Source organism: Drosophila suzukii, chromosome 2L (assembly GCF_043229965.1).
Source record: "Drosophila suzukii chromosome 2L, CBGP_Dsuzu_IsoJpt1.0, whole genome shotgun sequence".
NCBI lineage: Eukaryota > Metazoa > Arthropoda > Insecta > Diptera > Drosophilidae > Drosophila > Drosophila suzukii.
Genome location: NC_092080.1, coordinates 4,378,129 through 4,404,070, shown reverse-complemented (window position 1 = coordinate 4,404,070; position 25,942 = coordinate 4,378,129). Strand labels below are relative to the sequence as shown.

At 40.4% G+C, this 25,942-nt stretch overlaps 6 protein-coding genes across 8 annotated transcripts; 4 read left to right on the top strand and 2 right to left on the bottom strand.

The window, feature by feature from the left end:
• The first annotated feature begins 1,573 nt into the window (after positions 1–1,573).
• Positions 1,574–4,128, top strand: Mur29B (Mucin related 29B). The gene is made up of 4 exons (XM_017074151.4): positions 1,574–1,756; positions 2,765–2,940; positions 2,998–3,748; positions 3,821–4,128. The coding sequence occupies exons 1-4, from the start codon at positions 1,693–1,695 to the stop codon at positions 4,018–4,020; spliced, it is 1,191 nt and encodes a 396-aa protein (XP_016929640.3). The 5' UTR covers positions 1,574–1,692; the 3' UTR covers positions 4,021–4,128.
• A 1,043-nt stretch (positions 4,129–5,171) lies between these two features.
• On the bottom strand, positions 5,172–12,221 carry LOC108021143 (probable multidrug resistance-associated protein lethal(2)03659). The gene is made up of 10 exons (XM_036817662.3): positions 12,050–12,221; positions 10,854–10,951; positions 10,696–10,781; positions 9,899–10,213; positions 9,180–9,388; positions 7,487–9,114; positions 6,901–7,424; positions 6,525–6,790; positions 5,539–6,468; positions 5,172–5,476 (listed from the first exon to the last, which is right to left on the bottom strand). Exons 2-10 carry the CDS (start codon positions 10,928–10,930, stop codon positions 5,438–5,440), a joined length of 4,074 nt encoding a protein of 1,357 aa, XP_036673557.3. The 5' UTR covers positions 10,931–10,951; positions 12,050–12,221; the 3' UTR covers positions 5,172–5,437.
• A 1,791-nt stretch (positions 12,222–14,012) lies between these two features.
• On the bottom strand, positions 14,013–14,991 carry RpS13 (ribosomal protein S13). Its single transcript, XM_017070486.4, has 3 exons — positions 14,865–14,991; positions 14,507–14,634; positions 14,013–14,441 (listed from the first exon to the last, which is right to left on the bottom strand). Exons 1-3 carry the CDS (start codon positions 14,885–14,887, stop codon positions 14,137–14,139), a joined length of 456 nt encoding a protein of 151 aa, XP_016925975.1. The 5' UTR covers positions 14,888–14,991; the 3' UTR covers positions 14,013–14,136.
• A 152-nt stretch (positions 14,992–15,143) lies between these two features.
• Positions 15,144–15,986, top strand: CSN8 (COP9 signalosome subunit 8). Its single transcript, XM_017075444.4, has 4 exons — positions 15,144–15,294; positions 15,355–15,419; positions 15,476–15,651; positions 15,710–15,986. The coding sequence occupies exons 1-4, from the start codon at positions 15,238–15,240 to the stop codon at positions 15,958–15,960; spliced, it is 549 nt and encodes a 182-aa protein (XP_016930933.3). The 5' UTR covers positions 15,144–15,237; the 3' UTR covers positions 15,961–15,986.
• A 505-nt stretch (positions 15,987–16,491) lies between these two features.
• On the top strand, positions 16,492–21,147 carry Pp2A-29B (Protein phosphatase PP2A regulatory subunit A). 2 transcript variants are annotated; one of them, XM_017089968.4, is made up of 7 exons: positions 16,492–16,834; positions 17,952–18,105; positions 18,172–18,590; positions 18,743–18,817; positions 18,880–19,645; positions 19,707–19,979; positions 20,253–20,644. In XM_017089968.4, the coding sequence occupies exons 1-7, from the start codon at positions 16,751–16,753 to the stop codon at positions 20,450–20,452; spliced, it is 1,971 nt and encodes a 656-aa protein (XP_016945457.3). In that variant the 5' UTR covers positions 16,492–16,750; the 3' UTR covers positions 20,453–20,644. The 2 variants fall into 2 exon arrangements, with proteins under 2 accessions (XP_016945457.3, XP_016945458.3); XM_017089969.4 differs by lacking the exon at positions 20,253–20,644 and adding an exon at positions 20,765–21,147 and having other exon boundaries at positions 16,494–16,834.
• Positions 21,148–21,672: 525 nt separating this feature from the next.
• Positions 21,673–25,876, top strand: LOC108005803 (inactive pancreatic lipase-related protein 1). Of its 2 annotated transcripts, XM_070994285.1 has the most exons (6): positions 21,673–21,828; positions 23,859–24,041; positions 24,101–24,167; positions 24,288–24,695; positions 25,149–25,523; positions 25,599–25,876. In XM_070994285.1, exons 1-6 carry the CDS (start codon positions 21,756–21,758, stop codon positions 25,741–25,743), a joined length of 1,251 nt encoding a protein of 416 aa, XP_070850386.1. In that variant the 5' UTR covers positions 21,673–21,755; the 3' UTR covers positions 25,744–25,876. The 2 variants fall into 2 exon arrangements, with proteins under 2 accessions (XP_070850386.1, XP_016924625.2); XM_017069136.4 differs by lacking the exon at positions 21,673–21,828 and having other exon boundaries at positions 23,859–24,037.
• Positions 25,877–25,942: the final 66 nt, after the last annotated feature.

The window sequence follows — 25,942 nt, the reverse complement described above, 5'->3', positions numbered from 1 at the left end:
CCAATGTCACGTATACGCCTAGTGGTACGATTTCATTTGTTGAACAAACATTCTACGTTTAAAAACAGGTGATGGCATACTTTTAGGCCATTTATGCTAAACAAATTTGCTCAAGACAAGCCCAAAAACAAAAAATAAAAGAAAATCAAACACACAATAACAAAAGGTTCCCATTGATTAGATAAGATTGTATTAAATAATTTCGGGCCTTTGGAGCACACTAAACGAAATAAATATACGGTCACGCGTTAATCAATAAAGTGATTTTACTACGCCTAATAAAAAGTACTATTAACTGCTTGATTAGATCAACAGAACGCCTTAACAACTTCCTCTACTTTCATTTTCTAAAACACAACCAACTTGGCTTATCTGGGAATTTAAACGATTATAAATCACTTCTATTGATAAAAACTAGTATTCCAATTCCATTCAAGAATTTTTTAGATTGTTTCGGTTGATTTGCATAACTTATCAATGTAATCTATTTTTTATAAAAATCAACATCTACAAAGGCAACTCAATAAGTCTTTTTTTATTATTGCGCAGGTCACAAACTTGAAAAAAGTTCTCAAAGTTCCATTCTCCGAAAAAAAACACAAAGTTGCAATGATTTTGACGCTCATCTATTAGACAACTGTCCGAAATAATATGAATCATGGTAAATATATGTATCTAGTACTCGTTAGTTAACCATTCTGAAAGTGAATGAATCATGCAAAATTGTTGTATTAAATGGTATTTGGCTGCACTGATATTGCTAGATTGTTTATCGGAATTCTTTTAGCGACTTTCACAGACCACGCGATCAGACCACGCAAAAAAGTTAGTTATTCTACACTGGTAAAAAATTATACAAGCAAATGTTTTTAAGGAAAGTTATATATAAGTTTAATATTTTTAAATTTTTAACCAAGTCTTACAATTTAAATATGTTTATTTATGTTACATTATTAAATCCCTAAAAATAAATAAATAAAGGTTTATTAATGTTATATACATTTATATAACACTTATTTTATTTTTTTGATTATTTCTTATTGTATATTTTTTCCAAGCACACAGTCAAAAACCTAACAAAGCCAGAAAATGTCTAAAACTGATCGAGCTGATTAGAAATGGATCCCGCTGATTAGATTTCTGCATAAATTGATAACCAAGCAATGACTTTGCAGGGATTCATAAACGAGGAACCTCAAATGTTTGGACCGCTCTAATCAAACGTGTAATTTAAAATCAAGCATATATCATGGGTTTACCCCATCAGCAATAAACCATTTAAAAGGTGGTTAGTCCCAGTTTTCGGAACGAAGTAGAACACGTATAGTCGCTAGCCATAAAAACACCAATTACCAATTACCGAAAAAATTTTCATACATCCTGAGGAAGTTAATGCATATCTAGTATTTCCCCAAAGGGACCCTTATCGTTTACAATCGGGGAAATAAAGTTTTATGGCCCATATCGCCAGGAAAACCGGCCTGAACGAAACGCTCTGCTTTTCGCTGCTTTCCTGCTCTGCCCCCGCTTATCATTTGCGACTGTAAATGATAAAAAAGCCAGGTTAACATTATATTTTATTGGTAGTTCCCATTCAACCATCGTGCGGTGCGATTCTTGGTTTTCATACGCTCTGATCCTCGCGAACCATATTTTTCTCGCCTAGAATCCTTTCGATCGAAAAAAGGAAAAATGCGTCTGATTACGGTTAACTTTTTGCTGATGGCATTTTTTGCCTGCTCATCTATTTTGCCAGGTGGGAATTATTTATTCCATTATCTTAAAGATCATCGTACGGCAGAATTGATGGAATAATGCAGAGTCTTAACTTATTGATTGATTAAGCGCGTGTCAGATGTACAAGTGGAATTTTCGTAGTATTTACTAACTTTTTCAGTTTTGTGAAAGAAAAGTGACTTGGCTCCTTATCAACTGTGTTGACAGCGAATACCAGTCGAGAAGTAGCGCCATGGCCAGTTCCATTATTGAAATTAGTTTTGTAGCCACCAACAGTTTTTAATAATCGCAATGGACAAGCTTCGAGCAGTAACTATACTTTAAAAAGAATATATTCACATTAGTGCCTGTGTATATATTCTTTTTAAAGACATATAAAAGTGTTTTAAAACGATTTTTATATCCTTTTGTAATATGATGTTAAAAATTATATAATACTGAACTATTTAACATTAATAAGAAAAGTCTTTTAAAACTTCTTCATATTTAAAAGACTTGATGTGCTTTTAATATTGTATGAATTAGGGATACGTTTATTTTGTATTCTTTAGGAAAACCAAACGTGTAATTTAAAAGTTTAAGCTACAAAATTGAGTAACACAGTTTATATGGATAACCTTTTTCAAATCGGGTATTCCCCTTTTTTTCACTATCTTGATCTATAAAATTTAAAGATTGCATCATACCAGCGAACTGCGAACCCAAGCAAGCTTAATCGGTTGGGTAATTTATGAATTGGGAACAGAACAGTATATCCCATGATCCAAATTAAAATGGAAGCACACTTCGAGTTGAAAGGTTATCTGATAAAAGGAAAACTCAAGTACGTTAACCTAAAAACCCCGAAGTTAGCGTAGAAAGTTGTCCGATTCGCTTGATGAGGCAACAGTGCCGATGTTATCTGGTATTTGATTTATCAATCAGACTTATTGCCTGCTCTCGAATTTTATCTCGTTCGGCCTTCAGCCCACCTGCCCATCACCCCCTTCCCTTACCACTGACTCACCTTTTACCCACTTTTTTCCAGCGAGTGCCCTGGAATGCTACAGTTGTGTAGGAGATGAATGCCATGTAGAAAATGTTCGGACGGTCTCTTGCACTCTCGATGGCTCTTCGGCATTTGTGTTGGAGACAAATGCCGCTTTGAATCGCTTTAGACGGTCTCTACTTTCAGTGATGCCAAGACAAGGAGAAGACGATACGGTAGGATCTGAAGAGCATTCCATAAACATCTACTGAACATGTATATTTCTTTCGCAGGAATCCACCACTTTAACCGCAGAATCTACAACGGACTCTTCGACGGCTTCTTCTGCTACTGACTCTACATCCGTTTCGGCCACCACGGACTCTACAGCCACAGATTCTTCAGCCACGGATTCTACTGCCACGGATTCTACAGCCACGGAATCTTCAACCACTGAATCTACGGAGTCTCCTGCTACGGACTCCACCACGACGGTTTCTCCAACCTCTTCTTCGACAGCTTCATCCAGCACTGATTCTTCAGTTACGGAATCTTCAACCAGTGAATCTGAAACGGATTCTCCTGCTAGTGACTCTACCACCCCGGATTCTTCATCCTCTTCTTCGACCGCTTCAGACAGCACGGATTCTACAGCCACGGAATCGTCAACCACTGAATCTACAACGATTTCTCCTACTACTGACTCTACCACCACGGTTTCTCAGACCTCTTCTTCGACACCTTCTGACACTGACTCTACCACCACGGATTCTTCAACCACGGATTCTACAACCGCGGATTCTACAACGACGGATTCTACAAAGTCTGATTCTACAACAGAAACTTCAACAGATTCTACAACTGACTCCACCACCACGGATTCAACAACCTCCTCTACAACCTCCTCTACAACCTCTTCTACAGCTTCTTCTACAGACTCACATTCTTCCAGCTCTACCACTGAATCTACTACTGATGCTACCACCAATTCTTCTCCAGTGAGCTATAAGCTTGCCGCCTGCTACAGCATCTACAAAGACGGAGGTGAGTACACACAAAAGACGGAATAGACGGACTATAATACTAAACCAACCATTTTCTCCGTATCCCAAACAGTGATAAATCGTGGCTGTGTTCAGGTTCCCGATGGGGAAGGTGCCTGCGAGGTTGTAAGGAAGGATCTCGAGGTTACAGCAGACGCTGTCGATGAGTGTGATATCTGCTTGACAGATCGGTGCAATGGAAGCACTAGCCTGAAGCTCTCTTTGGGTGCCATGGTTCTGCTCTTGACGATGGGACTGAAAAACCTTCTCTAGGAGATGGTGGCAGATTATTATGTATTATGTATATATTTGTTAGTAATTTGTATCCGTGTTTAATTAATAAACTGTTGTCAAGAATAAAGTGACAATTTCCAAACTTAATTTTGTTTTTTACGTATACGTTTTAACGGTCTTTAAAAAAGTAGATGTAGGCAGTACCCACTAAAATGAACCTAAGTCAAAAAAGGGAAACTCCCTTTATTTAACAAAGGAAATATGAGTAATTCTTTGTTATATTGACACGATTTATTTATCGTTACTATCAAGCGCCTGCAATTGACGAGAGTTAAATTGATTATTTTAATAATCGCACGACAGTTGTAAAAATTAAATTTACTTAAAGTATTAAGCCATTTTACTTTGCCTAGAAAAAACAACTTTAGCCTGTTATCTACTGCACACGTTTACTTTAATAATAAGCCCTAACCATTTTGTACGACTCTTTAACAATACCAACTTCAAAAAGAGTAAGCAATAAGTCGTAGATTTTATAGACCTTCCAGTTTGACAATCATTGGCCTATGATTTGCATACTTCTAGGCTCTAAAAAATATAAACTCGTCTTAAATCACATAAAGCAAATGAAAAGACTTCTTAACGAGGTAAATTGCCGTGAAGATCGTGCTTTCAACATATGTGGCTTATAAGTGAGGAACTAAATCCTTCAATAGAAAATTTATGTGTAGGCTTGCAGTTTAAACAATTAATTTAATTAACTAATTGATTTGTACAAATATCTGATGTGCACTCATCTTACGAGTATCTATAGCGTACTTTTCGATTTGTGTATCAGAAATTCGGTAAATACCCACCGCATAATTGCATCCAAAAAATATATACTCTTAAGTATAAAAATAAATATATTGAAAATAAGAAATACCACCTGACAGGAAAACCTAGTAATTTATTTTAATATTTAATTTTTGGTTACCCTGGGTTATGATTTGATGTAATTTTATCGAAATTAATCCTAAGCTAGACGTAACTCTCCAATTGAAATCAATTTTACAGTTTTCATTGTTTATTGGTAAACAGATATACCCAATTCAATACTTTACATTTTTAGATATTTGTAGATTGCATAAAAAATAGAATCTGTAATAGTGTTTGCACCTATTTATATAAAATAAAAAATATCCTACGAGTAAACAGAGAAAATATTTTATTTATTTTTAAAGGCACTTCTTTGCACTTAGTGAAAGTTAAATAAATACAAATAGTAAATTAGGCAACGCAATCCTATACAATTTTTGAGTTATATAAAGTATTCACATACATACGGACAAACATATTTACATTCACACGAATAAACACATTCAAAAATATTAACATTAGTTAAACTAGTTATAAAGATTCGGTGACAAGCACCTCGGCTCAATTTTAAGCACTTAGTTCACATAATAACTTGGTCTCATGAGGAAAGACTGGGATTCTGAGAGGTTTCAAATGCCTGAAATGAAATGAAGAATATAAATATTTGTACACCCACTTAAGACTCAAGTAGAAACGAACCTTTTGTGCGACCTTCAGCAGACCCTCGTAGGTGGCGTGACCCGTCTGCTTGACCATGCCGTGGAACACCTTGGAGTCCGCCACCGTGAGCAGCTCGTAGGGCGTCCCGAACTCCACCGCCCTGCCGGCATCCATCACCAGCACCTTGTCCGAGTCCATGATGGTGTGCAGGCGATGGGCTATGGTCAGCACGGTGCACTCCTTGAACTTGTTGCGGATGGTGGTCTGGATGAGGCCGTCCGTCTGGGGATCCACGTTGGCCGTGGCCTCGTCCATCACCAGGATGCGGTTCTCGCGCAGGATGGCCCGCGCCAGGCAGACCAACTGGCGCTGACCCACGCTAAAGTTGGTGCCCCCCTCGGTGATCTTGCTCTGCAGGCCACTGGGCAGGTCCGCCACCACATCCTTCAGCTTCACCTCCTCCAGGGAGCGCCACAGCTTCTCGTCGCTGTACTCGTCGAAGGGATCCAGGTTGTAACGCATCGTGCCGGAGAACAGCACGGGCTCCTGGGGGATGATCGAGATCTTGCTGCGCAGGTCGTGCAGACCCATCTCACTGGTGTCCCGCTTGTCTATCAGCACGGATCCATCGTTGTAGGACAGTCGGAAGAGGGCGTTGATCAGCGAGGACTTGCCCGCCCCAGTGCGTCCCACGATGCCCACCTTTTCCTTTGGATTGATGACGAAGGTCAGGGACTTGAGCACATTCTCCGCCTTGGGATCGGGGGTGTAGCGCAGGCTCAGTTCGTCGAACACGATCTTTCCCTGCTCTGGCCAGGACTTGGGTGGCTTCTTATCGGCTGGCGCCTCCAACTCCCCCTCTGGCTCAATGTCCTCGTACTCAACCACCCGCTCCACGGCAGTCATAGTGTTCTCCAGCTCGGCGGATTGACGCATTCCCCACTGAACCATGCCAGTCATGCCCATGGCCTACGAACAGAAGAATTGAGTAATTCAACAGATGAAGCACTTCTGTGATGACTCACCTGGGTTATGGCAAGACCCACATCTCCTCCATTCGCCGGAGGAAAGACGAAGAAGCTGAGTGTTATGATGGCTATGTAAATAACACAGAAACAATCCAGCCAATAGCCAAAGGCTCGTGAGGTGCTGATGAACATATAAAATGCAGAGCTATGCATGTTCTGGTAATTATCGAACTCCGCCTCCAGGACGCGTTGGGCTCCAAAGGCACGAATGGTGGACAGTCCGGTCAGAGAGGCAGCCAAATGGGAGTATACGGGAGACCGAGCTATTAAAAAAAAAAAGTTTAAGATGCATTAAAAACATAGAAATATCTTAAGATATTCCTCAACGATTCCTAAAATATTTACATAGATCTAAAAATGGACGGACACTTACTGATTGCTTCCAAGCGCTTCACATCCCTCGAGGTTTTCAGGTAGAAGGTACGCAGTTGATAGAATATAATGCCCAGCACTACGGTGGGAATGAGGAACAGCGGATTGACAATAGCTATGACTATCACAATGCCAGCCAGAGCAAGGAAGATCTGGATGACGTCCATCATAACGGCGGGCAGTATCTCATCAACTTGTCCCATATCCTTTGAGAAACGGTTCAGGATACGTCCAGATGGGTTTGTATTAAAAAAGTACATGGCAGCTCGGGTGATTCCACGGAACATGGAGTTGTGCAAACGAATGGAGGCTTTCATGGCCAGATTGAAGAATAGAAAAGAGCGCGCCACGGTCACCAAAATGGTCAGTATCGTGATCACCGTGAAAATGTACGTGTCCAACATTTCGGCGTCTACGGGCAAGCCCAGATCCCGCAACCAAATGGAGAGGCGTGGTTCCAGTTCATCCGAATGGATGGTGTCGTTATTATCAGCGCGGTAAGCCACGTTTCCCTTCTTGGTTACCCTAAAAGTTCAAAAATATCTATTAAATAATATTCTATAAAACTTATAAACCAGATTTCTTACCAATAGGACAGAAAGTAGTCACCCAGCGAGGCCAATCCCTGCGAGAGCACACAGAAGCCCATCATCACGAAGAAGGCGAAGAAGCCGCCGCCCGCCTTGAAGTACTTGCTGTACAGCCGGAGGCCGATCTGACCCACCACTTGGCGTTCCTGGTTGATGGCCTGTTCCGCCTCGGGATCACCCAGACAGGAGTCGGCCATGGACAGCAAGGACTGCTCACTGTTGCGCCGCTGGTCGGAATGGCTGTGGGTGTAGCTGCCCGATCGGGAACGTCCCGCTCGCTCCTCATGCTCATCCCGCTCCGGATCCGCCAGCATGGTGGCAAAGTCCAATCCGGACTCCCGTAGCGACTCGTACGTGCCCACAGCACTCACATGACCCTTGTCCATAATCACAATCTGATCGGCGTGCTGCAGGAACTGCAGCTGATGGGTGGCCAAGATAACAATGCGTTCGCGCAGATAGCCACGCATGCACTGCTCAAAGAGATGGCGGGCCACATGGGTGTCCACGGCACTCAGAGGATCATCCAGTAGGTAGATAGACGTCTCCCGATAAACAGCTCTCGCCAGACTGATCCTAGCTTTCTGGCCACCAGACAGCGAAGCTCCACGCTCTCCCACAATTGTCTTGTCCTTGAACGGAAGCAGCTCGAAATCCCGCTCCAGGGCGCACTTCTTGACCACCTTGGCATACCGGCGGCGATCCATGGGCTGGCCAAAGAGGATATTCTGACGTACGGTGCCGGAGAAGAGCCAGGGCTCCTGGGAGGCATATGACATGGTACCATTGACCTTTATCTCGCCGGATTCTGCCGGCAGCTCCCCCAGGATGGCTTGAATCAGGCTGGATTTACCGGATCCAGTGCGTCCGACAATGCCCAGCATGGTTCCAGGTTGGACACGAAGGTTTACCCCATTGAGAGAGTAGTCTGGAGACTTTACATCCCATTTGGCCATAAGTCCGCTGATGGAGATTCCCGCCTCCGACAGCTTGGCGTTTTCATTGATGGTGGCAAGAGATGGACCCAATAGCTTATCCTCAGCCTCATCGCGATCCTCCTCGGCGTAAGCATGAAGCGTTGCCTGATTGCTGCCTGGCGGATCCTCCGGGAGATCCACACTCTTATCCGACACATTCGTCTCATCGGACTGCAAATACTTCTGGACCCTCTTAATGGACACCAGGGTCTCGGCCATCTGAGAGATGCCTTGTGGGAAGAACACGGTCATGGTGGTGCGCAGAATGTTGTAGTAGGCGGTGATCAGGAAGGCCACTTCCGGTGTGAGGAACGTTCCGAGCAGCACGTAGCCCACCAGACTCAAGAAAATGGATACTCGCGTCAGGAAGATGATGAAGGAGAGCAGAATGCCCCTAATGTAGGACACATGTCGAATGGCATTGATCTCCTTCTTGCGCGCAAAGGCCACCATTTGCTCGAAGGGCAACTCCCAGGCGTACATCTTGATCACCTGGATGCCCGAGATGATCTCGTTCATCATCCGCACCCGTTCGTCTGTCCGCAGGGCGGTCCTGAGTCGCAGCACCGAGGTCCTCTTTCCCAGATATCCTTGTAGGGGAATAAAGAGCAACATGAAGGCTACACCAAACACGGCAGCGATTCCAATCTGTAGAGAGATTTCGGTTTGTTACTTGGGGTTTGTTTGGTTTGGGGGATTATCGCAGTTCTTACCTCCCGGTACATAAGGTATGTGATAAAGAGGGTCTCCAGCGGTCCCACCCAAAGGTAGTGCACAAAGATGGTAGCCAAATCCAGCCGACCCACATCATTGGACATAAGATTAACCACATGTCCAGCCGTGGTGTCTCCCAGTGCTGACTGACTTAGTCGTAGGGCCTTCCTATAGATCATGCTGCACAAACCAACGCGCATCTTGAGACCTACGAAAATGTATATATCCATTATTATAACATTATTGCATATAATATCAAATATATACTATTGATCAGCTTAGCAAAACTAGGTTATCTTATAATAGGTATCGAAATCTAACTTTCCCAAAGTAACTTTCGCAAATTAAGCCTGTAACTATAATTTGTACAAGCAATAATCCAAGTGGAACTGCGGATTATCTAATTAAATGTTATTACTTGCCATATTTTTACCTATGTCGTGAGGGGTTTAATTAACTAATATAGGTAATTAAACGGACCACTAAGACTATGGATAAGTTAATAAGTGGCTACAATCGTAGACCTGATCAATATATTATGCATTATATTGTTCAGAAAGACAAGTTAGTTTAGTTTTTTTATACAAAATAAAAAAAGATATACCTATAAATAAATTATTAAAAAAAACGTTGGGATATTTTAAGAGCACAATGTTTACTTACTAAGTTCCCTACTAATCTTGTTTGACCTAGCTATATAAATAAACCCCTGACTCACCCACATGCATTGTGCCCAGCATATAGGGATGCATTATGATGACGTTGAGGGCACTGCATAGGATCACTCCAGCAGCATAGTAATAGGCCGATTCAATGGATTCCGAATCTTCTGAATGTGTATAGTATGCGATGAGTTTTAGCAGGAAGATCGGCTGTAGCGTTCGTAGACCCAGTTCAAGCAGGAAGAGCACCAGACCCAATAGGGCAAAGTACCAACCAAAAACCCGCAGTAGAGCCCTCAAAAGATTTGGTTTTCCTTTGGTCTTCTCAAGTTCTAGCTCCCACGAGGCGCACAATTTGTTGCCCAGAGTCTCTGGAAAAATTGCACAGATTAACACAGTTTAATCACAGATAGGGGATCCAATAAATTTGGATTACGAAAACAATGATTACCCAGAGACACAGTTATCAATTTGGGAAAATAAAAAGACAAAATCATGGGCGCAATTGAAGAAAAAAAGCAAATCAATTAAGACGGTCAACGAACATACTATGTACATTGTACATGCATCGATCAGTCAATTTAATTGTGCTCGTGATAACTACATACAGTGCGTTTGGAAAATGTAAGGCTGTTGGAATGATCGTTCCATTATCTAAAAATGGTTTAATGTACAACCGTGACTTGCACTGATAACAAAAATCTCCAAATGACATACAATGGTATGATATATTTATGCTAAATCGATTTGGAATTTCGCAATGTCATATAAACGTTATGATATATTTATGCTAAATCGATTTAGAATTTCGCAATCCCCCTTTGGGTGATTCATAATCATAATTTCACCATACCCGATTTGTGCTCTTTTAGGGCCCTGTAGAGATCCTTGGTATCCAAAGTGTCTTTCCGACCCTTGATAAAAGTGGGCATGGTGTACCTATAGTATATAATAATAATTTATAAAATAAACATAAATATTTTAGAATATATTAAACATTTATGTACTAACCAAAAACATGCTGCCGAAATAAAATTGGCACGTTCTCGCGGATTTTCCGGCAAATCTGCCGTCTTCACCGACTGCATGTTGAACTCCCTCTAAAGAAACTGAAAAAGAGGGCGGTATAAGCAGTTCTATAAGTACACGATAAACTTAACAATATCACATGGTGGAAATATGTAATTCTGCTGAGTGGTTTTAGAAACAAAAGTCGATATGGGCACAAACACGGCACGTCTTAATCAAACAAACATTGCTATTTTATTTATCTACGATTGGTATTGACGTTGGCTTGACGACTCGTAGAAGTCGTAATTTTTACTTTTTGAGGAATATCCATGGGTTGGGACTAAGGGATGGTCGTTGTGTCATTGCTCATAAGTTTTGTAATTCGTCATAATAGGGCTCGCTTTGGCGACAAGCACAGGGAATCAGCAATATTCAAGAGTTGTTTAGTTCCCTAAAACAAACCACGCGTTGGCAGTTTCGCTATACAGTGAATATTTTGTAAATGTAAATTTTAATGGTTGTTTATACCGCGAGCAGTCGTATTGGTCTCTCAAAACAAGTGAGGAAGGCTTAAAATATTTGAAAAGTATATGTATCACTGACTTATTCCAAGTTTTAATGATAATTGTTTTTAAAATTGCAGAGTATTTTCCAAATACGTTTAGGTTAAATAATAACACTCAAAAATTTTGTTTTTTTTTAAATGGTTAAAAATAGCTAGAACTAAGCTTAAAAGTTTGAAAAAATGTAGTTTTAGACTTGTGACGTTAATTTTTTCCAACTTTTTTCGAAATTACAGAGAATTATATATATATCATATATTGTAATATATCTCCCATCTGGTATCCACTGTAATTGTCTGTTTCTTTTTCTCTGCCTGTTTCACTCACTCCTTCCGAGAATAAGCACTTGGGGCCTTTACCGTACATAAGTCTGTACCTATGTATATATATATCTATGTGCGGGTGTACGATTCGTACCACGTTGTTGCTGGCAAAAAGGGAAACTTTTATCCAAATGACTGCAACAGACATTACATTTATCGGCCAACAAACAATAATTGCGCAGAGATAAAGGCCGCATCGATGGTTTTTCGTTTTTCTGTAAATTATCTAATCACATGGATTTTTTCAGGCACACAAATTACCAAGCAATCGGCGAGTAATTGCCAATGCTTGCAAATCACATGTACGTACATTTATTTCAATATTGTTTACATTCAACAATATGGTTATTGTTGCTGGCGAACGTGAGAAAATCGCGATAGGATAGAAGACCCAGACCCGGCAAAGCAAAAACAAAAGGTATACGTATTGTAAATAATAAAACAAACTTCGGTCCGAGCGCCGGAAAGGCCAGCGGGCTACTGAAATGCTGAGTTCTGAACACTGGCGGTTTCGGATTCGGCGGCTATCGGCTCGAAATACGAAATTCGCCCCCAACCCCAGGCGCTCACAAACTACAGTCGTCCCTCCCCAACGCGAACCACTAGGTGGTTCATCAATTATCCCTTCATCTTGTTGTTGAATGTAATTAAAATGTTGTTTATCATTTTATCATATCGTCATATCATAATATATTTATTCCTGATGTTTCATATCAGAAAAAAAACTTTTAATGTAAAATCGATGTTTATTGCTATAGTTGACTTTTTTGAGACTATACTGTGTATAGCAATATCATCGTTAAGTTTACTTTTCATCTTCTTCTCCCCAAGCGCACACAAACTCCAATCGCGCTTTTATAACCAACATAATCATATTTATGGAATTGTTAACATATTTAATTCCCTTCTGAGACTTTGAGTATACAAAATTCTGAAAATTCTACATACATATTTTCATAATTTTAACCTACTTAAGACCAACAATTATAGGATATTTCACGAAGACAAGTAATTGTATGTATGTACATATGCCCATCTTCCTCAAAAGACCTTTCCAAATATTACGTCATCATAGTTTTGGCCGATGTTTGACTTCGGCCTAGCATGTAGTAAAATATGCAAACAAAAAAGAGAAGAATAATTAAAATTTGGAAACCCCCCAAAGTCGGCATAATGAAATGCGAAGAGGTGTTATATAAAAACCCTTCTTTAAAAGATTCCCTAAAAAGTAATAAGTATTCCAGCGAAAATTTGCCTGTGACTAATCTCGTGCGAAGATTTCATGCATTTTATTTCAATTATTAGTAGACAGCGTACTAAAAATATGCAAAAGGTAAATATAACCTGGAGTTGACAAAAGTTATAATAAAATGGAAAGGTCACCAAACTAAGCGAATACTTAAAAAGGAAGATAAGCTGTAATCATTAGTTCGAGTTCTGTAAATCAATAGAAAGAAAGTCAAGACTTGACGTAAAAAGAGTTATTTGGGCATTATTTGCATAATCCGACATACTGAATATATTACCCCATATTAATTTCTTTGTTTATTTGATTTCTAGGTAAATATCATACTAATACAAATTTCTACTTGGAAAGATTCAACTTACAGAATCAATACTGTGCATTCGTTCTCTGTAGGCTTGTATAAGGCTATGTACATATTTATAAAGGCAAACTGCAATTTCTTGCTGAAGAGGGTGCAACAAGTGCAATTAAAATAGAAATAAAAGAGTTCCCAGCAGTTTAAAAATGTACATTAACTTGAAAAGCTGTGATTTAATAATAATGTCTGACAAAAAGTTTAATAATGGAGTTACAGCTTGGGACAACTGTTGAGTAATCTAAAAAACCACAATAAACCACTTTTTGTTTTCGAAAGAGCTATTACTCAAATATAAATATATTTGTAAGTGGACTTTCCTTCGATTATATTTATCAATGGTTAACATGGAATGCAAATCTACAACCAACTAACAAATTTAAAGAGTTAAAAAATAAACTAAGATTAGTAAAAGCATCGAAAAATAAAATTACCTCTCGCATCATCATTTAAATTAGAGTGCATTGAAGATGCAAAATCGCTACTAACTTACTAATTAATATGGAATATAAACTACGATTAGTAAATAGCACCAAGCAAGAAATGATTACCTCTCGCATCAATATTTAAATTAGAGTGCATTGAAAAGGCTTATTCGCTCAACATTCTACATCCATTGCCGTTTTAATTCCAAACTGCACTTTCCTCCAAACGAAATAAACAGCACTGCAATTGTTTAGTCTATAAAATAGTTCCGATTTCCAGTTTTATTTGTTGGGTTTATTGGTTGTACATTGATGGAAATGTAGGACCCCGCAAGACTCGAAAACAAACTACCCACTAGCGAACGGAGGACTTAGGCCACCAAGGCGGAGGCGGTGCTCGACTCGTATTTCCAGTTGGGGGGCAGGACGCTCTTGGTCTTGTAGTAGCGGGCCAAACGGTGGATCCTGGACTCGACCAGAATCAGACGGAACTTGCCGTCCTTGTCCTTGCGGTTGCGCTCCAAATGCTTGCGGATGGCGACGGCCTTCTTGATCATGTGGTACAGATCCTCGGGAATGTCGGGCTTCAGACCCACCGACTTCATGATGCGCAGGATCTTGTTTCCGTTGACGAAACGCACCTGGGCAACTCCGTGCGAGTCACGCAGGATGATGCCTGATTGAAAACCGGAATCGGGATTAACATAACCTCAAACAACAACATAGCGGTCGGGCACTCACCGATCTTGGAGGGCGTCAGGCCCTTCTTGCCCAGCTTCTTGATCTGGTCCTTGACATCCTCGGCGTTCAGTTTCAGCCAGGATGGGACAGTACGTCTGTAGGGGAGGGCTGATTGGGAAATACCCTTGCTGCGGAGGAATGAATACACGATTGTTAGTACGCGTTTATGGCGGCGGTGGCGCCTGTCAATACTACGTCTGCACCATGTGCTTGCCTTTGCGTTCGATTTTAGACCCACTAAACCCCGCGGGGCATCGTCTATATCACATCTATTCGATCATCCCGCACGGCAGGCACATTTTGCAAACACTCAGCATTGTGCGGCTGCACTGGAAACAACAAAAAATCGCATTTTTACCCAGGAGCGTGCATACGACCCATCTTGATAGTCTAGTTTTTGACACCGAAAAGAAGGTGGAGACTTTTGGCACGTTGACAGCTCTGCGATTGTGGAGACCTGTCAGTGCGGCTATCGATAGTGGCGATAGTTGCGCGATATTTTTTATAAATGGGTGGTTATTCGTTTTGATTTTTAATTCAATCAATTTTCTTACCATTTAAGATTTTATTTGTGCATAAACATTTGCATATTTTTCACATTTAGTAATTTTAACTATCGATATTCATAGTTAAACTCTACATAAGCACAGGGTTGCTTTGGCTATGTTTCGTGCACAATCCCACGATAAACGGTCATACTATTGTTTTCAGACCAATAATTTACATTAAAAATGCATTTAAATAAATATAGTGAGCTGCAGCAGCGTCTTGAGAACGAGGAATTCGAGGTGAGTCGGTATACAATCTTTCTACTCTATAAGAACCTGATATACCCTCTGTTTCCACAGCAAGTCGAATTGGGAGCTGATGTCTACCAGCAGTTACTGGCAATTTATATGTACCAAAACAAACTGTAAGGGCTGAATAATTAAAGAAACAATGCCCTTGACTCCATAATATATCTTTCAGTGCCGATGCCAAGCTGCTGTGGATGAGAATCCCGAATAAACTAAAGGAGGACAAAGAACTGATTCAGCTGAACCTGCTCAATGTTGCCCTGCAAAACAATAACTATGCCGATTTCTTCAAGAACATCAAGTACGAATGGTCCGAGAGAGTTAAAGCACCCGTGGAGGATCTGTTAAGTATGTTTACCTTTAAAAGTTTATTCAAAAGTTATAAAAAATATATACATTTTCCTAGTCAAACAACGCGAGGAGCTGTTCAAGCTGATGGGCAGCGCCTATGTGTCCATCTACCAGCACAACGTCCTGGAATTGTCCCTAATGTCCGAGGAGGAGCTGAAGAACGCCTGTGCTGCTTTAAACTGGACTGAGGAACTGGACGGCGACCGGGTGATCCTGAAGCCCAAGGTCCAGGAAGCGCCGCCCAGTCGCGGAAACGATGATCAGTTGCTCAAGCTAACCGAGTTTGTAACCTTCCTAGAGAATTAAGCTACAATAAAGTTTTTTCAATTTAATTGTTATAGTTGTTTTTTTATTTTCTTATCCGGATTTTTTATGCATATCCTAATCTCAACACCCTAGCAACGGGCACACTGTTGTGTAGAATCGATATTTAAAATGGTTTCTGAGTTTTATTATTGATTATTTTGTATTAGTTTACTCCAACTCTTATAAACGGTAATTCCATTATAACTATCTAAAATACACATAATTCTGGCTCACACTAACAATGGTTAACAACATTTTTATAAATTCAAATGCCGCGCCATTCAGTTTTACATCAATTACCTTTTGAAAGACACCTTGTCAGTGCTAAACGATTAATAATTAAATTTAAAATTGTAAATTAGAGAGTACTTCAGGCCAGGAAAATAATAAAAAGGTTATTTCCTACTTTCCAGCATTTTTCTTGTTGCTAACTATTTCGCCCAGTAGAATAAATACAATTTATAAAAAGTAATCGATATTGCCGCCCTTTGCAAACATCGAAAGTATCGAATAAATATCGGTTTTGGTTCCAGCCCTACCGTTGTGTCACTTGAAGGAAAAAAATAATTTTGCACGACGTACGATTTTCATTAGAAAAGCGATCAAAGGATATTGTGTTGATTATTTGCGAATTGGAGCTGGAAGAAAGAAGAAACTTGCAAAATCATTTTGTGACCCCAAAACAAGCAAATTGCTAAAGGCCAGAGGGCAAATTCTCTTTGATTGGCTGCAGAATAGAAAAACCGATTTTCAGTGCGTTTGTGTGTGAGCAGCAGCAACAGCGGAAAAAATGGCAGCGAGCGACAAATCGGTCGACGATTCTCTATATCCCATTGCGGTTCTGATCGACGAACTGAAGAACGAGGATGTTCAGGTTAGTTGTGACCCAAGGGTTAGGCCTAAAAACAGGTACCTTCCCGAATTTGCGAAATATTCTGGGTATAAATTTGGGGTAGCGTGCCCTCACCCACTGTGATTTAATGGTATTTGTGCAAAAATGCGTCACTGTGTGTGCATGGCTATTTGTGTTGGTGGGAGGAAGAGGAAGAGCGCGTGCATCGAAAGGCCCGTGAAAATTATACCAAAATTCGATATACACAAGATTAATGTTTTTCCGTATAACTAGGGAAGCCACTGTTATAAACTGATATGTCATTCCTCAAAAAGAGCTTCGATTTTACCATCTTACTTTTATGTATGCCTGCTTATATATTACTTGGTGTGTTTATACGCACGATTTATTTGCAAATACCATTTGCAACTTCTAGTTTTATAAATAGAAGCAAGGTTTTTATTAGTAATATAATTTGCGACTTACTAATTTGTAAAGAAGAAAGGAACCTGAGATTTAACTTGATATTTGCAAATAGGGCGTGGGTAGAAACTAGTTCTCTTTTTTGTAAAATAAGAAAAAACTAACTTATCTAAATGCCAATCTTATCTGTAAAAGAAAACAATTGTTAACCTTTAAAGATGCCTAAGCCTATTTCGGTACTGCTCGCTTCCCACTTGAGAATGCATTTATATTTAAAATGGAATGACATCCAAAGTTTATAGCATTGACTCACTAAAACTTTTTCGCATCATCAGCAGATGATATTCGCATCATCAGCAGAAGATAATTATTCTCGATTGTATTGTATTGTATTTAATTTTTTTTTTTTAACAAATAGATTTGATTTAGATTTAGTTGAAAAAATTACAGTAATAAAAAGTAACTTTAATATACCAAAATTTTTTAAGCTTATCAAGTAATATTTTTAAACTATTTTCTGATTTAGAAAAAATATCAATACATAAATTATCAAAATGTTTTATTTCAAATGGTTCAAATTAAATGTTATCTTGTTGTTCTACAAAAATAATAAATTTGTTTAAAAAAACGTATGGTTTGCTCATCAAAAAACCATTTGTATAACTTTTATTATTATTATTTTATTTATTTTTGACTTATACTAAATTTTTATATTTCTTCTCACTCTACCGAACAGCTTCGATTAAACTCCATCAAGAAGCTGTCAACCATCGCTTTGGCTTTGGGCGAAGAGCGCACACGGTCCGAGTTGATTCCCTTCCTTACTGAGACCATTTACGATGAGGATGAGGTGCTGCTGGCCCTGGCCGATCAACTAGGCAACTTTACAAGTAAGCAAATAGATAAAAGATATTTTAAAGATTTTTTGCCAACGATATCCCTCCTCCAATTCCCAGGTCTCGTTGGCGGACCCGAGTTTGCCATGTACTTGATCCCGCCACTGGAGAGTCTGGCCACCGTGGAGGAAACCGTGGTGCGGGACAAGGCTGTAGAATCTCTGCGCACCGTGGCCGCTGAGCACAGTGCCCAGGATCTGGAGATCCACGTGGTGCCGACTCTGCAGCGCCTGGTCTCCGGCGACTGGTTCACCTCGCGCACCTCCGCCTGCGGACTCTTCTCGGTCTGCTACCCACGGGTCACACAGCCGGTAAAGGCCGAGCTGCGCGCCAACTTCCGCAAGCTGTGCCAGGACGAGACACCCATGGTGCGCCGGGCAGCAGCCAACAAGCTCGGCGAGTTCGCCAAGGTCGTGGAGACCGAGTATCTCAAGTCCGACTTGATTCCAAACTTTGTGCAGCTGGCACAGGATGATCAGGTATTGTAACTTGTTTAATGTATATACCTGTGTTAAAAATGTTCAGATGTTTATAAGACAGAAGAAATGGAAAGTGAATTTAGAGAAACATATATTTAATTATAACAACTTGAATCCCTACCTCAAAATACTAATTCTATCTCACAATTCAGGACTCTGTTCGTCTGCTGGCTGTGGAGGCTTGCGTCAGCATTGCCCAACTGCTGCCCCAGGATGATGTGGAGCATGTAAGTGGATGAGCACTACAATCCCAGACACCCTTTATTACAATACCTTCCTAACTTCTTAGCTGGTTCTGCCCACGCTACGCCAGTGCGCCAGCGATTCTTCGTGGAGGGTGCGTTATATGGTGGCCGAGAAATTCGTGGACCTGCAAAAGGCGGTGGGCCCGGAAATCACTCGTGTGGATTTGGTGCCCGCCTTCCAGTACTTGCTCAAGGACGCCGAGGCCGAGGTTCGCGCTGCGGTGGCCACCAAGGTGAAGGACTTCTGCGCCAACCTGGATAAGGTCAACCAGGTGCAAATCATCCTAAGTTCCATTTTACCGTATGTGCGCGATCTTGTCTCGGATCCCAATCCACATGTGAAGTCCGCCCTGGCTTCTGTGATCATGGGTTTGAGTCCGATGCTGGGCGCCTATCAGACAGTGGAGCAGTTGCTCCCCCTGTTCCTCATCCAGCTTAAGGATGAGTGCCCGGAAGTGCGCCTGAACATCATCTCAAATCTGGACTGCGTGAATGACGTCATCGGCATCCAGCAGCTGTCACAGTCGCTCCTGCCCGCCATCGTCGAATTGGCCGAGGATTCCAAGTGGCGCGTGCGTCTGGCAATCATCGAGTATATGCCCGCTCTGGCCGGTCAGTTGGGTCAGGAGTTCTTCGACCAGAAGCTGCGCGGTCTCTGCATGGGATGGCTCAACGATCACGTTTATGCCATTCGTGAGGCAGCCACCCTCAATATGAAGAAACTGGTCGAGCAGTTCGGAGCTCCATGGGCCGAGCAGGCCATCATTCCCATGATTCTGGTTATGTCGCGCAACAAGAACTATTTGCACAGTGAGTGGTGGCTTTGGGTATTTAATGAACTTTAAGATTTAATGGTAATTGTATTCAATAGGAATGACCTGCTTGTTCTGCCTGAACGTTTTGGCAGAGGTCTGCGGCACAGATATCACCACCAAGCTGCTGCTCCCCACAGTCCTCCTGCTGGCCGCCGATCCCGTGGCCAATGTTCGCTTCAATGTGGCAAAGACCCTGCAGAAGATCTCGCCCTTCCTGGAGGCCAGCGTCATTGATGCCCAAGTGAAGCCCACACTCGACAAACTGAACGCGGACACGGATGTGGACGTCAAGCATTTTGCTGCACAAGCCATTGCCGGCATAGCAGCAGGTAAGCAAGGATCGGATATATTGATTATATGATATTTATACATAAAGAGGGTATAAAAGGGTTGTGCGGGTCTCAATATTTACATTTAGAAGGGAATGTTTTAAAAATAAGATTTTATGATGACATAGAATACAGCCTAATTCTAGGATATGTTTATTTATTAAGTATGCAAATTTAATGAACGTCGAGTAGGAAATGAGAGAGTACCCACTTAATTGTATACAAATGTCCGTCTGAGCAGTCGCTTTAACTTAACTTGCTATCCTGCTGTAGAAATGGAACTGAATGTGTTTAGAACGGCGGTGCCGCCTTGCATGGGTGCCAAAATTGAGGCGGCAATGAACTCGAAGCTGATCGTGGAACCCCCTCCTCAGCCGGAGGTTGACGAAGACATTCTACAGGAGATGAACGGACAGGCAGCAGCGGCGGCGGCGACGGCAGTGGAGCCGCCCCAGGCTGACTCGGAATGTTAGAGGATGAGTAGCCAACCATAAGAAGTGTGATGTGTGCCTCCCGCTGTCTCCAGCCAGTTCCACAGCCAATGTGTTTAATCCTCCTCGACATGATTCACATTCATTCCTCCGTTTTGTTTGTTCAAGATAACGCAGCTAGATGTCAGATTAACGTGCGAATGCAGTGGACCACAAGCTATCACCATAACCGATACTAATGTTGTACCATATTTTTCTGTCTCTTTCCCGGTATCATCTCCACCACGTGGCCGTGTCTCTTTCCCACTCTGTGTGTCCGTGTGCAATAATATATTTTTGTATATTTGTTTACAGCGTAATCAACCTTCTTGCATCTTTTTTATTCTATTTTTAAAACTGTATGTATTTAACGCCGGCAACAAAACATATTATATGTAGCAACAACACTTAAGAACGGAAACTTGTAGTGGATCCCCGAAAGTGTTAAACGCTGCAGCCGATGCTGGATGATGGATGGAATGGATGAAGGCAGGAGTTGGAGGAGCAGACCGGAGATGTGCCACCACGGCCAGCATGGGAGGAGACCCACTAAACGCGACACAGCTAAACATTACTACTTACATACTTATATTATATATAAAAATTACCATAGGCATAAAGATCATTATTAAAAACATGTGTAGAGTTTGGAACATTTGATCGCATCTGAATGCAAATAAAATTGTAGTGAAACAAAAGGCACTTGAGTTTTTTAAAGGGTAACGTTTACAGGGGGATATTGTTGAATATTGTATATATTATAGCAAGATTTTCTCCATTGTTGAAAGATTTACTTCTATTTTTGGAATTTTCTCGATTTCATAATTTATAAAAGAAAATATACAGAGAAAATTTATTTTGAACTCGTTATACTAAGGATGGTGCTATCAATGTTTAAAACAATCAACCTTTTAGGTTTTCAATATTATTAAAAGAAAAAAAAAATTTGTATTTCGAATTCTTTATGTAAAGGATGGAGTTATTATTTAAAACAAATAAATTTTTAAGTTTTCTTAAATCTTATTTCAAAAATATTTTGATCCTCCTTTACAAAAATGATAGTATAATATAGGAACTCAGTTTCATATATGCAAAATGCAGAACATAGAAATCTTAAATATAATTTTAAGTTGTCATATTATTTAATATATTTATATTATTATTTTTATTTTTTCCGATATCGATAGTCCCCAAACTGACACCTGGCGATAGTTAAGGTATATTTGTGGGTTTCGTTTGGTTAGCACTTGGTGGCGAGCAGTTTCGAGCGAGAGATCAGTTGGACTTTCGCGACGGGGCGACGCGCATGTTTATAAAGTCGTTTCGCTGCGCGTGGGTAAATGTTTGCTTAACTCTCGGTTTCCATTCCGAGCCCACTCGTAAGTGCCATTGAATTATTCGTCTGGTCTGGCGCTTGAGACCCCATATCATCGTAATCACCGTGGAATGGCGAGTCAATATGGGAAACAGATGCAAATTTTATTGGGCAAATGGGTGGAACCAATCAATTATGTGTGTGTATAGGAAAACTTTGGTGTTTGTGTGCCCAAATACAGGCGAATCCGGGCCATTATCAATTTCCCCACTGGTGTCGCAATCTCCGCGTCCGTTTTCCGACCACTGACCTACGATTCACCTGTCCCCGCAGTCGAAACAACTGTCTACCATATACTCTACAGGGTATGCGTTAATTACGCGCATATGTCAAAAATGCTGAGCTGTTATTACAATTATTGCTGCATTATTTTAGCTTTATTTTTTTGGAATCTCCCTAAGTGGCGCGTTTTGCTAAGTATTAATTTTGTGCCTTCCGCCAAGTGCTTGGCGCCGATTTTATACCCCTCGTCCCGCTCCCACGACATCATTATCTGACGGCTAATTTTCCACCGATAAGCCGGAATATAAATTGAAGTGCTCTTTATTTATTTATCACAGCGGCGAAATTGAGCCAAAAAAAAGGCCGGTACTTAAATTACGATTGCGTTGGGGAAGCGCAACCAGGGTCAGGGGGCCACGATTTCCCCATACAATGTCACAGTTTTACTTCCCTAAGACGAACTTAGTTTAAATATGTAAAAATTTTAATGGATAGAAAAATGAATCGGAACTTTTTTTCAGATGTATTTAATATTATTTTACTATTTTAAGTTATAGAATTGGTTCTAAATTTTTTTTAATTTTATATTTATAATAATTATTATAAATAAGTCCCTTGGTAATAATTTAACAACCTAATAATATTCATGATCCCCAGATTATGATCCCTTGTATAAATCTAGTTCTGATTACTGTTCGTATACGGTTCGGAATACACAGTTTTTACCGCAGTTTCGAAGTATGAATCATCCAAATCTCCGTTTAAAAAGATTAATGTAATAAAAACAGTAATTTCTGTACCAAACCAAAGTTCATTGGTCTAAGCCAAAGACGTAATACTGTAGCTTACAAGTGTGTTTGTTTGGCATTGCTGTAATTTCAAGTCTGCATATTTAACCATTGTAATTGTGGTTTTGTTCACTTAGACCCTGGGTTAAGGTAATCTGTGGCAATGGACAGTAAACCCTAAAGCTTGTTGAACTGAGACCTGGCAAATATATAAGATCAACCTTTTATGTCTTTTTGAACAGTCTATAAACAATGTTTATTGCTTAGAGTGACAAGTATTATTGAGAGGGCTATATATTTTTTATTAGATAAGTTATCAAAGGTTTCCTTGATAATGTATAGTACCAAATGCAATTAAATAAGGAAAAAAAATATTAAAACAACACTTTATTTTTGGACAACATTAACTATATAGATTTTTTTAAAGATACCATGCTTAAGAAACTATAACAGTTTATCGAAATGTATCTAGTTGATTTTAAGTAACCAATTATAGTTATTACACTCTTTTATAATTTATAATTTAAAACTGGGTAACTTTGTAATTATCCTCGCCAATTTTCTTTGGGGGAAGTCGTTAGTGTTGCAATTTTAATTGAATGTGAATGTGGATTTCGAATTAACTACTTGTGGAAATGGGTAGACTAACTGGCGACAATGCTTTTATAGCTTTCATTTACTGCCTGCGTACAATCACCTTAAAATTACTCCTCAAGTGCATAATGGGATTAAAGTACGATTAAACTTGTTAAACCCATGGAAGAGGGTGAATAATTATAAGGGGGCCTTAAGTATTGAAGTGCCCAAAATCGGATGTTCCACTGTACAGTGCACATGTTCACATGAATGATGCATGGACGGGCAAAAGTTTTGGACCTCCCAGCCGGACTTTGCCGCCGTTGGTGCCACTCTAGTGATTCACGATTCACGATGCTAATGTCGCAAGGCTTTTTCGGCCGCCCTCATTATCTTATCCGAAAAAGATTGAAATTTAATTAGAGTTATCTATTTCAATGCGATTCAGTACTGGCCAGGCCACTTCACGTTAATCCAGCTAACCGAGTGTCCGGCCCAGTCTTTGACAATCACCGCATGGGAGCAGAGGATATCCGGACAACCCACTGGCCACGTAATCAATCACTTTATGGACTAATAGCCTACGGCCCCCCAGAAAAATGCACAAGGCCATTAAAAACAAATCCAGTAAGTGAGTAAGCGAAAATGGAAAAATCCACTAATACGATTTGGATAATTATTATTGATCAGGGTTGCTATGTGGGCTCAAGAACTCCAAGGCAGATCTGACGACGGCAAAGTTTATACTTTACTATGGGTAAGTTGTAAATCTATAAATCCTATATAAGAATATACCGAATTTTAAGAAAATATATATAAATTTCCATATGATACGTTTTTTTCAAGAATTTACCTATTTTTTATCTTTTTCTTACAGACCCACTGTAGCTGATAGTGATATCTATGACCTAACCGATTTTCAAAGTCTTTTGGAGGATGAGCACTTGGACTTGGGCAAGAATACAGTTCTCTATTTGCATGGCTATTTGGAGGATCCGGATGTGGAGAGCATTCACGTCATAGCCGAGGCCTATCTGGAGCGAAAGGATACCAACCTCATCGTCCTTGACTGGGGTGAACTCGCCGATGGCAACTACATGTTCGATGCCTTCCCCAACCTTAAACAATTGGGCCCTGAGTTGGCCAAGGTCCTGATTCAAATGTTTGACCACGGCCTGGATATTGACAAGTTTCACATAGTGGGACATTCGATGGGTGGCCAATTGGCCGGAATCCTTGGCCGCGAAATAATTAAGCGCACCAAGGGCGTTCGAAAGCTGAGAAGGTAAGAGGGTTTTCTCAATTCCTGTATACTGACATTTATTTTTAAACGGATTATATTCAATAACACCTGCTTTAGTTATATTGTTTATAATTAAAAAATAGTATTATTATTTTTCAATTTGAAAGTCACTTGTTTAAACGAATGTTTTTAAAGTTCATTTGTTGGCTATGGCTAAGCATATTAATTACAAATTCATTAGAAACTTATTTGTTCCAATGGTTGACCAATGTTCATTGAACATATTAGTTTCACATTTTAAATAACAATAAAAAGCAGCAACGTATTAATTTTGAATTAAGTAGAAACAAATTAATTTGAGTTTTTCCTCAACGTATAAAATTTAGTATTCGTAGGATTTTAAGGATGCTTCATTTTTCCTTAAACTATGTATTATGTATCCAATTACCTAACTTAAAACCATTTCTTAATTACGAATCTTAAAATATTTTGCAGAATTTCCGCCCTGGATCCTGCCTTTCCACTCTTCTATCCGGGGACCCACCTATCTGCCAGCGATGCGGAGTTCGTGGACGTGATACACACGGATGCCTGGCTATATGGAGCTCCGACGAGCACTGGCACGGCGGACTTCTGGCCCAACGGTGGGACTAGCCTACAGCCGGGCTGTCCCAAGAGGAACTACAAGATGCTCAGTGACAACGACCTGTCCAGCCATCGACGAAGCTGGTGGTTCTGGGCCGAGAGTGTTTCGGATCGGTATCCCATTGGATTCGATGCTGTGCCCGCAAAGAAATGGTCGGACTTTAAGCAAAACAAAACTTCAGAGACATGCCCGCCGGTGGTGATGGGTCATCATTGCCCTAGGACGTAAGTACCAACTGCCCTTAGGGGTTAGACCTCGAATAAAAATAGAAAGTACTTATTTGAAATTTAAATTTGCAGAATACATGGCGACTTTTACTTACAAACCAACGGACAAACACCTTTCGCTCGAGGCAAAGAGGGCGCCGTGTACGTTGACCCCAAGGAGCTGCTAGGAAATACCCACAGTAACACCTGCGATTGCCCTCCGCCACATTCGAATTAATTAGTCCATTAACAATTGCACTGTGTACATTTCAAATGTAGCTAAATTAATGTTGTTTTGCTTTCTATTCGCTTTACATAACACATGCTTTACTTAAATTTTGTTGTTGACTAAAATATATTATCGAAATAGATGTATGCATTTTTATGTTATCTCTCCAGTTCTTGAGATCTTAAGAGGAATATTGTTTATTTTTGGG